Source organism: Aythya ferina (genome assembly GCF_964211825.1).
Source record: "Aythya ferina genome assembly, chromosome: 7".
Classification (NCBI taxonomy): Eukaryota; Metazoa; Chordata; class Aves; order Anseriformes; family Anatidae; genus Aythya; species Aythya ferina.
In genome coordinates, this window is record NC_140302.1 from 25,527,599 (window position 1) to 25,541,932 (window position 14,334).

At 36.9% G+C, this 14,334-nt stretch overlaps 1 protein-coding gene across 1 annotated transcript in view; it reads left to right on the forward strand.

Annotated features, from left to right (window-relative positions):
• CFAP58 (cilia and flagella associated protein 58) overlaps positions 1 to 14,334 on the forward strand; it is a 56,823-nt gene that overhangs the window by 14,530 nt on the left and 27,959 nt on the right. Inside the window, exons 7-13 of the mRNA XM_084526688.1 lie at positions 724 to 883; positions 2,631 to 2,713; positions 3,897 to 4,088; positions 7,028 to 7,189; positions 9,684 to 9,830; positions 13,226 to 13,366; positions 13,740 to 13,963. Coding sequence (XP_084382814.1) covers positions 724 to 883; positions 2,631 to 2,713; positions 3,897 to 4,088; positions 7,028 to 7,189; positions 9,684 to 9,830; positions 13,226 to 13,366; positions 13,740 to 13,963 — 1,109 coding nt within the window. The remainder of the gene's footprint in view (positions 1 to 723; positions 884 to 2,630; positions 2,714 to 3,896; positions 4,089 to 7,027; positions 7,190 to 9,683; positions 9,831 to 13,225; positions 13,367 to 13,739; positions 13,964 to 14,334) is intronic.

Genomic DNA, 14,334 nt, shown 5'->3' on the forward strand with positions numbered 1-14,334 from the left:
AGGAGATTCATATCCTCCCAGGGGATACTCACCTACCAAGATTCATCATCTTACAGAACCAATATTTGATGCTCTAAATGGAACGCTGTAGTCTGTGATGGCTGTAAAAGCTAACAGTACTTATAGGGGGAAGTAATATTTACTTCTTAAAAGTAAAGAAACAATTTTCGGTTGTGATAATGGGTTGCTGTTCCAGGTAACTGGTTCCTTAATTTCCATGCAGTGTTTTGATTGATTATTTCCTCTTCTGATTGTACAGAAAATAAGATGAACTCTACCTTGTGTTTTTCCTTTAAAGCCATGGGTTATGAAAGAGATGGGGATAACAGATCCCTGCTGTTAGGGACATGCCATTGAACCACGCTACAGATATCATTCTCATCACAGTCACTGTCCCTAATACTTCAAAGGAGATCACAGCTGCCCATGTTTAATCTGCAGGACTAATTGTGTAGTGCTCTATGAGGTGTGCAGCTGGGGATTCTTTATTGAACATCTTCAGCCCTAAAGCAAAAGGTTTGATAATTGTCATTGCCCTAGCTTTGTTTATTTTTTTTTTTTCATATGGTTCAATGAGCTAATCATCTGCTGCTAGGTGATCCACAACACTTATACCTTTGCTTACCAGGGCACTGAATTTCATAGAGTAATTATATACTAAATACAGAGCTATTTTCTTTCCATGGGCACTTTCTCTTCCCCTTCTTTGTTGCTGTTTTATAGGCCAAAGAGGAGGAAGTGCATCAAATGCGCCTCGAAATTTCAAAGCTGAACAAATTAAGAGATGTTCTACAGGGTAAGCTGCGTGTTGCAGAGGAACAAAAAGTTGATGCAGGACATGAGAGAGAGAGCCTAAAAATTGAAATATCTGGACTAGAGAAAGGTAGGTGGCTAACTAATGAATGGATCTGTCTTCTTATCCACGGTTTGTTCATTCAGGGTACATCTTCCTTTCAGGATCACTCTCTTTAGTGCTTGTTATGGTACTGTATAAATGACAGTTGGAATGTATGACAGCCTTTTCTAAAACCTCTTAGGGTCACAGATTTCTCACAGTGTAGAATAGGTGGGGTGAAAATAAAAATGACATAACTGAAATCGTGGTGTGCAAGTTTGTGCCATGTCACACAGAGTGTTGTCTCCAATGTACATGTATTGCTCCTGCTCTAACCTGTGAGAGAAACGATCTCAGACCTTACTGAAACCAGACATGGCTAGGACACTTTTTTCCTAATTGCTTTGATTCTGCCAAACCATTCATCATGAAAATGAGTGTATGCAAGTAAGCTGATAAACTTACTTCTGGTACTTTATGGATTCAGTTGTTCAGTGGGTATACTAAAGCTGTACAGGTATTGATATCAGCTTGCTAGCAGATCTGGAATATTTTAAGAAAGAACTTTCAACATTTTTGTGAAATGGACATTTTGGAAGAAAGTTTCTTGGGTATAGTAACATTTTTTTTTAAATGCAATCAATTGCAAAGTAAAATGTATATTAAAATAAAAATCGACATATTTTCAAAGTGATTTTCACAAAAAAAAGTTTTGTGAAGATTTTTTGGGTAAGGTAATATTGTAGATTAAATAATATTGTAAATAATAAAATAAGTGAATTAAGTAAAAAAAAAGTAATATTGCAAAGTAATAAAGTAAAGAAATGTAAAATAAAAACATTTGAGGCAATGAGATCTCACCTTTTTTTTTTTTTGGCAAAAAAAACCTTTACTAGACACCTCATCTAGTTCAAGTTGATACATACTGCCATAAAGGTCGCTTCCTACTCTCCCTTGTTTCTACCTTATGTCCTGAAGAGATTGAATATATAAGATAGGAATTCCTCTGTGTGGCTGTATTTATAGAAAATCATGTCTGTTTTCCATGTGTCTCTGCAAGGGTGGAAGAGCTTTCCCACAAACGTTTTGCTTGTACTGCTTGAGGCCATGCTTTGTACTGGAGAAGAGAGGGGAACTTGAAAAAAAATAAATCAGATCCATACTGGAATGACTTAGAATGGCTGCTAATAATATGTCTTCTTGCAGTACTGGACACATTTTAGCACTCCAATGTACTTCATTTCCTTAGCTGCAGTTTTAGCGTAACTGTATATAATACTTTTTAAAATAAAATGCAAACAAATATGGAATGGTTAATAACTTTTTAATAGTATATGCACAATATTAATATTGACCCATGGCAAGTAGTTTTAACTCCACTGAAGTCAATAGGATCTCACTGCTTTAAAGGAGAACTGGATTTCACATAAAGGGATTAGAATGAGAGTGAATGCCCTGGTATTTGAAAGTGCTTCAATTTGCTCACTTTGAAGCTCCCTAAAAGCATTTGATTTTCACTGTGCTCCATGATTTCTGAAAGTTCAACTGCTTTGTGATATTTTGGTTTGAGCACACAAGTATAATGAGTCCTTATACCGTTAATTACTGTGCCTGAGTTCTTCTAAGTACTGAAATAAGTATTAACATCCTTAGCTGATACCTGAGGTTGCAAAACATGGTCACAGCTAATTGAACTCTTCATGTAATGTTTAGTAAGTCCACTAAGTTGTTTCTGCATTTTTAACATCTGTTCAGTTTGAATCCAGAATTTATACTCTTTCCTCCTTTTCTCTAGAGTTGGAGGCTGCCAAAAAACAGGCAGAGATTGACAAGAGAGCTATAAATGAGCTTATGAGGGAAAGGGATATGCTAAGTAAGGTGAGCTTGCATTGGTAATACTGGTAAACAAACCTCATGGCTTGAGATTGAAATGTCTGTAGTTTAAACCCTCACAGAGAAACAGAAATGTTGTAGAATAAATAATGTTGAGTCAAACATTCAGTTTTCCTTAAGCAGATGCTTATGCCGCTTCTTTTCTGTGTGTTGAAATAGTGCTAGTACCCATAAACACATTAAATATTTCTAAGCTTTAAAATATAAACTGTCAGGGAGTTAAAAAAAATGCTATATGCTTTCACCTTGCAAACCCGTGTTATTTGATATCTGAAGAGTTGATTACATCTGTGCTTTTAGACTCTGGCATATGAAGTTTAATATTAATATAGACAAATGAAGTCTGTGATAGTAGAAGAACAAACCAAAATTTTGACACACCACGTAGCAGCTTGGAAGACTGTGTTAATACAACTCCTTGGTTTTTCAGTCCATTTCTCTTGCTGATCATTTTCCATCAGCCCATGGTTCTTGTACTACAAGCCAGCATCTCGTGTTTATGGGCATTCCTGAAGTGTAATCTAGTAAATTCAATGCTAAAAGATGACTTTAGCTCAGGTGCTTTTCTTGGTATGGATTCACTGTTCTGTGTCTTGACTCAAGAGGCACAGATTTTGCAGATTCCAAATATTTGTTTTGAAGCAGGGAAAGAAATTTCAAAGGGCGACTACAAGGCTGATTTTGTAAAGATGAGATCTTGATGTTTTCTGTTTAATCCCTATGCATAATTTGAAACTAAGCTTGGTTAATTCAGTTTGAACTTGCTGTTCAGAAAATGAGAAATAAGGGTATTTGTGTTTATCAGTTATTTTAAATGCTACTGACATGCTTTACAATCTAAATGCCTTGAAGCTGGTACGGTTTTTCCAGTTGTTAATTATACAACTTGTAAACAATCCTATCCATTTTTTTTTATTTTTTTTTTTTTAGTGCAGACATTAGTGTTTTAACTTCAAATCAGAAAAAGTGCTATTTGGCAGCTCTGTTAGAATTTTTTATTTTTTATTTTTAAATTAGATATGTGGCTCAAGTATTTCTACTGAGCAAATTAGATAAGGGATAATAACATCAGGAAGTCCATAAACCACTTAGGTAATTGCATATTTTTGCCATAGTGATGGCAGTGTTGCCTTTTACAGCTTAAGAGTCATTTTGTTTCCCCCCTCAGAAAGTGATGAAGGCTACAAATGCCACTCAGAAGCAGATAAATTTGGTGAAGCTCCATGAACAGTCCAGGAAAAATTTAGAAGGAGAAATCCAGAATTATAAGAATGAAGCCCAGAAACAAAGGAAGATTATTTACCAGTTGGAGAAGGACAGAGAGAATCTCATCAATGAAGCCAATGAGCTCAAACAGAAGGTAGGAACAGCTTTTTGTGCAAGTGGTTCTTTGCTCTCTTGCTCTTGAAACTGTAAAGATTATATATACATTTCTTTACATGCCATTGGGAGGAAACAGATCAATAGTCTTCAGGCAGCTTACAAAGATTTCTTATTGTCAGTGCGTATTGCCTGCTATTGTGTTTCAGGTCTCTCTGAGGGAACCTCAGCCATGGCTGTTTATTCAGTGAGAAACTTGGGGTTTAGCTGGGTATTGCTCTTGTTCATCAGTCATCTGGGAAATGAAAACAAAGCAGGAGTTTAAACCCCAGCCTCTGACTTACACCTGAGTCCCACAATTGCAGTTCTTGTATGCAGTTGGAAATTACTCTTCAGTTGTCCTATTTTATCTGCAAAGGACCTTATTTTGCCTGCCACTGGTGTCCTCAAATTCTGTTGAGGCCAGTGAGAGCTGACAGCGCTTGACATCTTTGTAAAAGACTCAGTGTTTTGGAGGATTAGTCCCAGTGTGAGTAAAACATCAGAAGATGTTCAATCTCATCTACAAGACAGAAATTTTGGAGGAATAGCTGCAGAGAAACACTGCATAAAATTTGTGCTGTCTGGTGCCCATTATTATGTATGGCTTTGTTTCTGAAGGTATATTCAGGAACATGGTTGTAACATGTTCCATTAATTGCTGAAGATCACATTGAAGGGCCCTTGAAGAAGCTCATTGATTTACTGGGATTAACTTTCAAGCTGTTTCAACTCACAAGTTATTTGCTATCTTCTCACCTTAAAATTATCCTTTACATCTAAATGTGACCAGGGACTTTTAAATAGTGTTTTGCGTGATACATGTTCCCTTGTCTGGATTGCCATTTGTCATTTCCTAGGAATAATACATTGCAGAAGTGAGCTTTGTCTTTGTTGCAAAGTCCCAGTTTGCATCTTTTCCTTGTAGTGAATTTCTAACAGTATAGCTGTGAGTTAAGAACAAGGCAAACAAGTAAGGATGGCACCACTACTGCATTCTTGAGTAGGTTCATTGAGCTAAGCAGGTAACCAACAGCAACTGGTAGTGAAGTATACAGGTGAAAAAGTGAGAGGGTCCAGAAGAAAACTGTGAATATCTAAGATTTTCTGCCTAGCTTTGAACCCTCTTTACCAAATGTGAGAGGTGTAGTGTGCTAACAGCTCAATCATAATTGAGGATGCTCGGCCTCTCACAGGGCTGCTCTGTTGGGAAACATGTATCTTTTCTGTATTTATAAGGGAGAATTATTTGGGTTTAATCATTCCTGAAAAAGCAGAGTCAGCATCTAGTCTATGAGCATGAAGCTGAAAAACTTAGTCCACGAGCTTATTGCACTTACATTGCATCAAAACCAAGTAAAAGATTTACAAATACAGTGACCTACTTTTGAGCCTTGCTCCAGCCTGTGATCACCATAGTGCAAACTGCACTTATTGATTTCTTCTCCCTGCGATTACTATTGGCAGGTTGTTTTAGCAGAAAAGGAAAAGGCAGGAGTAGGTTATAAACTGGGACTGTGTTTTTGTATTGCACTGTAAGCAGTTCCTGGGATCCTCTGCAGTCAGCTTCAAATGTGCTAGAATTGTATTTCTGCAGCTGTAATAAAATTTTCTATATTTAGCTATCCCCTATCTCCAGAGTTGTTTGGAGGGACCTGATAGAATAATCAATTAATTAAGCTCCTGCCCCATAGTTGGACCTCACAAGGCTTTACTGCTAAGCAAGGGACAACTTTGCCGACTGCAAACTTTGCAGTTACTGACTATCTGATGTAAACATTTTTATATTCTTCTGCTTTGACATATGAACGTAAATCATAGCTCAAATTGCTACTTTCAAAAACAGCATCTGGAGAACTGGCTATGAAATGAAGTTGTAATGGACTTCTCTCCTGGATTTTGTCCATGTGATTCCTCAGCTTTTTGTTTAATCTTTTGATCTTTTTCCTGGATTTAAGTGTGGCATTCTTCTCTCCCTCAGGCAATGAACTTGAAAAATGTTGATCCTGACGTTCACTCCTCAGTTTCCCTTTTATTTCTTTTGTTTCCTTTTTATCCAACGCTACAAGTGTTGGATTCCATTTAAATGATACTTGTTTGTGCTCCTTGGCTTTCAACTTTGTACAGCAGAAGGAAGATTCTTACTCTGGAAAAAAAAAAAGTGTATTTATCTTGGGGAGCCCATCATAATGATTAGAAACTGTATTTTTGCTTCTTTAATGTAGTAATTCTTATATATTGTTATGGTGGTAACTGTTTAATGAAGGTGTCTATAAAATTTTGCATTTTCATTTATTGATACTGTATGTGATCATCTTCTCTCTACACTTTATAGTCTACACCACTCCATTCTCTTTAGGGAATAATTGTGTCTCCCCATTCATGAAAAGAAGATAAAAGAAGACTTAGGTCAAGTTTGTGATCAATAGTTTGTGATCAGGTGTTCATTTTAAAAAAAGCTGAATTATTAGAAGCTAACTGGATTTCACACCGGTGGAGTATATGCAGACCTTCTTGGAGAATTACTTTTTTAACCATTTTATGGTACAGATTACATCTAAAACCATGTACATAATCTAGCCTTGCTTTATAAACAACCTAAGCCTGTTCTCAGTGAAAGCTGCTTATGTTGATTTTATTGAACCAGCTTGGTGGCAACATTTTCAGTAGATTAACAGATGTGCATATCTGTAAGTTTTTGTCTTGGAAAAAGAAACAAACAAACAAACAACTATTAGGTATCAGACTGAAATAAAGTGTTCTTCCACATAAGCAATCCAGAAAGGTTAAACTTGGACATGGACCGAAGTGATTTTATCCGTACCTACAACTTCTTATCACAGTTTTTTTAAGTTGTCGTCTTAGATAAAAATGACAAACCCCGTCCTCATAATCTTGTGATAATGGCTTAATCTGTTCATTTCCTTCTTTCTGCTCCAGGTCCTCCAGAACCTGAAGGATATTGAATTACGGGAAATTCAGATCTGTGACTATGAGAAGAAAATACAGGAGTCTGAGATTAAACTAAAACAGCAACAAAACCTCTGTGAAGTTGTGAGAACAGAGAGGAACCTATACAGTAAAAATCTGGTTGAAGCTAAGGTAGAAGAGTACTTTTTTTCTTTGTGTTTCCTTCTTTGTTTTATTCTCTGATCTAATTTTAATTTGTTCAAAGGAAAGTTCACTTCTTTAAGTGGTCACTTGCATAAGTGGTTTCTGAATTCCTCTGTGTTTTGGGTAAATCAATGTTTTTGGTTCCTGAGAGTTTATATGGACCGTATGTATTTGGACTGGCAATAGGAATTCATAGTCATTATGTGGCAATACCCCAGTTTAAAGCCATGCATAAAACCACGGTGTAAAGGAGCTATGGATTCATACAACTCTATCAGAGAAGAAACATTTTCCTTTCCCTCTTGGCTGCACTTGGTTCTATCCCTTTAGGAGTTGTCTGTGTGTATGAAAAATAGGGTATAATGGGAATAAGATTGCCTCCTTAACCCTGTATGCAGATGCACATTAATGTATATTGTGATTTTGAAAGCAGAGGGAACACTTTCTCACCTGAAGGGGAATTTTCTGACAGAACTAAATGCTTCCACCTCACTTGTTCCTTTCAGGGAGTGTCATTTTCCTCAGATAATGATTCTCTCCATTCCTATCTTTGCCTTAGGGATCTCACTAAGATGCTAGAGGAAGAGAACAGATCACTCAAGAATACCCTGTTATTCTGACGTAAAGATTTAAAATACTACACAAATCCTATTGCAGTTGGCAGAAACTGGGACCTTGGATAGCTGTGATTTATGGCATTGGGTTATTTCAGGATTCTATACCATAAACGAGTATAGTAGATCACAAATTTATGCTCTGCTTTGCATAGGTAGATGTTTTGCTTGAGAAGCAGGTGGGAATTAACTGTTCAAGTTCCTATCCTACTGTATGCTTGATTTGCTTAGGAATGAGCGGTTTTGTCAAATAGGTAGAACACTTTGCTTGTCCTCTGTCTGCTTCTTGTCAGTGGTAGTGGTGCTGGGGTTCTTGCTGCTCCCAAACAATCGCTCAGGAGAAATAAGAGTGAAAAAATGCAGTGCTATTATTATTCTTTAATTATTTTTATTATTATTATTTTAATATACAGCATCGATTCTCTTACTTAGAAAGAACTGGCAACTATATGCTTGGTTACAAAATGAAGCAGTGAACTCATCAATTTCATCAGGGTTTGAATGTTTATATGGTGGCATACATAATGCTGTTCATGGTTCCAGTTGTTAGAGGCTGTTATTTAGACTTTAATACATTACTTAGCTCATCATAACACTTTTTTAGCAAGTCCTGTGTGAGAAGATGGCTGAGCCCAAAAGCTCTTTTGGTCAAGGCAGTATTATGTGTGGCAGTGAAAAAACAGCCATTTGTAGTTCAGCAACAGGCCATCTAGCCATGAAAGGAAAAAGGCTCGTGATGGTATTAAAAAATATGCTAAGTTATTCCTTTTGAGAAGTAAAAAAAATTTGCACACAAAAAAAATTTTAGATAAAACTAAAGTCCATGGATTTTGTTTTTGAGGTCTGTCAGACTAGCAATTGGCACTTTGTCAGTACTGTTTTTGAAGACTGCCTTCACTCAAGACCTTCCTTAACTGCACTAAGCATTTCAGGAAAGAAAAAGTTTCTCATTTAGCAAGCAAATCCACACTGATGGTGGATGGTGCTGAAAGACAACCTAAGCTTAAAATGATTTTATACTGAAATAGAATGTACTCACCTGCCTTCTCTGTGAGCTGGTAGTCTCCAGCAGAGGACTAACAGCTTTTAAAGCTGTTTTTGCTGGATCCAGAAGAGCATGTCTGTCCATGGATCGAATTTACTAGCTTCCATTTGTGTCACAGCATGTGCCATCACTGCAGTCAGTGGAACAGTTTCTTTGTGTTGCACAGGCAGTCACCTTTGTGTTGGGAGTAGAAATAGTTCTAGTGCCCTGACCTCTCTGCAGTGCTTCCAGGCTTATTGCTCTGTGTCTTGAGCCTAAAATATATGCTAAATATTCCCATACCAGTGGTTTCCCTATTTCTGATCACACTGTTTTCCCCATGCACCTTTGTATAAGCTAGCAAAAAAGCAAAATGGAGCTAAGCATTTGCTACACTCCCTTAAAGACATACAGGTATCCTACTCATGGCTATATTCCTTTGCATAAAACCATCTTTTTCCCAAACATTTATACACAACTATACCCAACCTTATTGAAAAGCACTACTAGAAGCATGAAAAAAGATGGATAGAATCAGAATCTTGTTATGAATTTGGATTGAGTGCTAGTTCTTATTGTGTGTCCAGCACTTCAAATGAAATGGCTTATTAGAGTCGTTAGTGATTATTGTTGTTACCAATGTGACTTTTAAAGACCTTTTTACAGCAATGTCACAGTAGCATAAACTAAAAAAATTGTCATATAATGAAACTTCTATCACATTAAAAAGTAAAGTCTAGTGGTATGTACAACGCGTTTCTCAAAACTGAACTAGGCTGAACACCCAAGCAGAAACTTACTATTTTTTGATCCCTTTTTGGGATCACACTTTCTGTACTTATAGGATGAGATAGCAGAAATGAAGAAGAGACTAAAAGCTGTGACACAACAGGCAGAACAGCTGACAGAGGAGATCACAGACAAAGAAGCAGCCCTTGCGAAAGCTCATCAAGAACATCAGCAAACAGAGAGGGAGAAAGATGCATTGAAGGTAAGACCCCTTACACTTAAACCTTATTACAAAGGATGGCTACCATGGTTTCAGAGACTGCATCATGTTCCTGGTCTGTGGCAGTTGTCTTGCTGTATCTTAAAAAAATCTTCTGCAATTGAAGCACAAGATCTCGGCACTATTTAGAGGTATTAGTTATACAAATATTCCACGTAACTGACAAATTTCATTTCTGCCTGTAACTATAGTTAGAAAGGTCCTGGAATGCCAGTTGGAACCCTTACATCACTTGGTGACTAAAGTTTTTTACTAAAACATTCACTTTTTGTTTCAGAAATGTGGATTTTGGGGATAGCCTGATTGCAGTAAACTTTTTAAATGTGGACCCTTATAATTCAAGTTTTTCTTTCTTTAAACTACTTTCTCCCTGCTGTTTTTAAGTGTGAGCCCCATTATATTATATTATATTATATTATATTATATTATATTATATTATATTCTGAGCTTGAAGCTCTGACACTTCTCAGCCCTGGCTGCAGCCCATTCTTAGATATGCCATTAAATTTGTGGTGATATCGCAACACAATTTGCTGCTCTCTCAAAAGATTTAAGGAGCTAGTGTCCACAGTAACTTATATTTCTCTTCACTAAGCAGTAATAAAACAAAAACTGCAAACAAACAACACCCCCCAAAACTCAGCAGTCCTCCACCACTTTCCACAATGTTTTCTTTTGGCAGTTTATTGCTGTGCAACAATGATTCCTTAGGTTTTCAGCCCTTCTCAGCACATTATATTTATGACAAGATGCCAATAGAACTTTGTAAAAAATGATGAATTTATGTTCTTGTACCCGATCTGTCTCAGAGTTGGTCTATCAGTGATGGAGAAGTCAAATAGTATCTCATTTTCTATGTTCAGCTTTCTGCCTTAACTAGTCACCAATTCTGCCTCATCACCTCAGAATTGTCTGCTGTCCATTCGACAAACACAATTGCTACATGCTTTACCCCCTCAATTATTCACTAGCAAGGCTATGGACTGACATCACATTAGTGAATAGCTTCAGGGCATTGTGGTCGTCTACCTGCCTGTCTCTGCTGAATACTGATGCATAGGAGAATTCAAAGAGGGCTCTGACTGACAGAGGCACAAAAGAACCCAATTATTTGTGTAGCAAGCCAGCTTCAATTTGTCCTGTTTGTACTGATGTGAAGGAAGCAAGCTGTTCCCCAGAAATCAGTTTAAAGAATGCACTAAAGCATGGAGTAGTGAGATTCACAGGAACAAAATTATACAGACATTGGACTTATGCTTAGCTCAGCTGTCATAAAGGTCTTAAAAATGTGTAATCATGGTAAATGAAACATGGGACACCTGATCCAAGCTCCCTTAAAGCCAGTACAATGCCATCCTTTGGTTTCAGTTGGCATTCCTACAGGCTTGCAGATCAGACAGTTTTGGCAAAACATCCAAGTGTTGACAAATATGTATCTGAAAGCTATAATAAGTATGGCCCTCCAGATTTGAGCTGGTGGAGGCTTATGTATGCTTTTTACATGATCACGCTTGTCTTTTTTTTTAAGCATTTTCTCGAAATCTGAACGTGAAACTTTCTGCTTACAGTTATTATTATTATTATTATTTTCAGCATTCTTTCTCCAGCCCCAGTTACACCTTTTCTAAAATCTGTATTTTCCTCCAACCTCTAGAACAAATACAAAAACCTGTTCACTTACTGTAGTGTTTCAGAACCTAAACAGGGATTTAGTTTGAATTTTGTTTGAGATGTTGGCACAGGTCCCATATAAATTCATCTTTCTTGCTGACTGTTCTTTAGTTTTTGCAGACTCTCCGAACCAACCTCAAATGAGCTGTGCTCATTTACAGCAGTTTCAGACCTGCCACTTTTTCTGCTTGTACTGTGTTTATTCATTTCTTTTTCTTTTAACTAATGTGCACAGACCCTGATTCTGTAGTCTTCAGCATATTTAATCTCAGTGAAAGTCCTATTAGTTTGTGGGGCCTGTGTGTGACTTAAAGTATTTATGTTCTTTACTGTGCAAGGTAGTTCAGATTTATTTTAGCTTTGTGCATTCCAGTGAGGAGATTTGTTCCTATGAATTGTTTGCTGCTAACATCTACTGCCACTCCTTGTTTACAACTCATATATTTTGTGACATAAGGAGAACACAGAAATTTGATATATTAAAAAAATATTATCTAGCAATGTGCAATGCATGAGCAGTTTTACATTCGTAGACAGCTTTTGCACACTCTTGATTGCATTTCAATATGAAGTGGCATGCATTTTTGTTCGGTTGATGGATTCTGATGAACATCCAACACTAAGTAAGAGAGATGTGAGTGTTGCACATATGGGAAAATGAGTATTTTATTAAAGAAAATAAGAATTGAACAAGCTATTTTATTATGACGATGGAACTGTTGTTTCTGTCTTAAATCAATGTTTTTGCAGGTGCAGCCTTCATCACAGCCTCATTCTTTCAGCGTTCAATGATGTTCTTTCTGAAAAGGCAGCTTGAACGTCATCATTATGAGGGTCAGAGCTGTGGCAAAGTCTTTTAGTCAAGGCTTGAAAGTTTTCATATTTGTGAAAAGGGACTGTAGTCAGCTGATTCCAACTTTCCTATATGTAATTGCCTAGTAATCCTAGAAATTTCTAATAATCCAAGAAGACCTTATTACTCTTTCTCTACGTACATGTCTCGAATTACAGAGTTCATGACAGTAGGATATTGGTTAATTTTCAGTATTTATGTTAGTGGTATGCAGCCACTGTAACAATGCATTACTTCTCTTTTGCTTAGGGGAATCCTTCTTCTTCCCAGTATTTCTCATCTACACTTCCACTAAAAAATGCTAAGGCTCTTTAATTTTGCTTTTCCATGCCTGATTGCCATCTTCTCCACCAGTTCTGTTATTCCAGTCTGAAGCCTGTCCCAGGTAGATGCTGATTTGTATTAGGTAATGTAAATAGTTGCCCTTTCTAGCAGGGTGAGCTATCCTTTCTTATATCCCAGCCTTACTTTGAACTTAGGTCTGCTAGATTTTCATAGCAGAATAACAATTCAATTGAAAAAAAAAAAACAAAAACAAAACACCTCCAAATATTACCTATTAAAAAAAAAAAGTGAAATTGCTCTGAATTACAACTTGAGCCATTATTATAGATAAAAATCCTTCTAAATATCTGTTGTCTGTAACAATATTCAAATACTGTTTACAACTTTTCTTTACAGTCTTCATGCTTGCTTGTCTTGGTGATTTATTCTCAAAAACTAACAAAATACGTACCTCTCAGGAAATGAAGTGAATGTATGAGATTCTGTTCAAATACTAACTCTTAATCTCAGGTATATAATGGAAAGTTGTTACCAAGCACAGTTTACCTATATTCTTTGACTCCACCAGGCTGAACTTCTTAAGATGAAAAAACAGGCTCTGGAGACCAAGCGCTTTATAGAAAATCAGGAGGCAGAAGAGAGAAAACTCCTAAAAATTATTGCTGAGGCTGATGCTGAGAGGCTGAGGCAGAAGAAGGAGTATGAGCAGGTAGGAATCTCACATTTGGCTTTTCAAACACACTTTGTTCTGTTCCCTTAGTTGTCCAATGCATTTTTAAGATCATGATTCGCAGCTATGGTAAAAGTGGTACTACTAAAGCATCGTAGTGTCATTGAAATAAAAATGTTAAGATACTGAAATGAGTGTAGTTTACATTATACATTATTACATTGTAGTTTACATTTTTCAGGAGTCTGAACCCTTATAGCAGAAGTTACTAGGCTTTGCTATTGTTTTTTTCACTAATAACAGTGAAACCTCTTAATGCAAGTGATTTTCGCTGATGAAAATGTAGTCACAATGCTTTAGGATTGTACTGAGGAACTTTAATTGAGATTATTGCTTTGCTCGGCGTCCTTAGGTTATCAATGAGAGAGATATCCTAGGGTCCCAGCTTGTTCGGCGCAATGATGAGGTGGCTCTGCTCTATGAGAAGATCAAAATCCAGCAGTCCATCTTAAACAAGGGTGAGGCCCAGTACCGACAGAGAACGGAAGACATCCGGCTTCTCAAGCTGGAGATCAAAAAAATTCGTCGTGAGAAAGGAATACTTGGCAAAAGTGTGGCTAATGTGGAGGAGCTCAGGTAGAAAAACTGGTTGAATACATTTCCATAGCGACTGCATTCATGATTCTGTGTTTGAGACAGAAAATTTCTTTTATGTGTGGTAGAGATTTGTTTCAACAAACATTATACCTTGGAGAACGGGATTATTTGGTTTGACCTCAAACACAGTGGATTAAATTCACAAAGCAACTAATCAGTGATGAAGAAAATTAAAGTAAAAGATGGAGGAAAGGAGGAAAAAAGACATCTTTGCCAAAGCTGAAATAGCTTCCACATTTCACCTTGTATTGTGAATTACTACCTACAGAATAAACTTGACAGACAGCAGCAGAAAAGGTGTTAATAGTTCAGTGAGCTACTTAGTGGTACCTTGGGCCCAAATTAGTGGA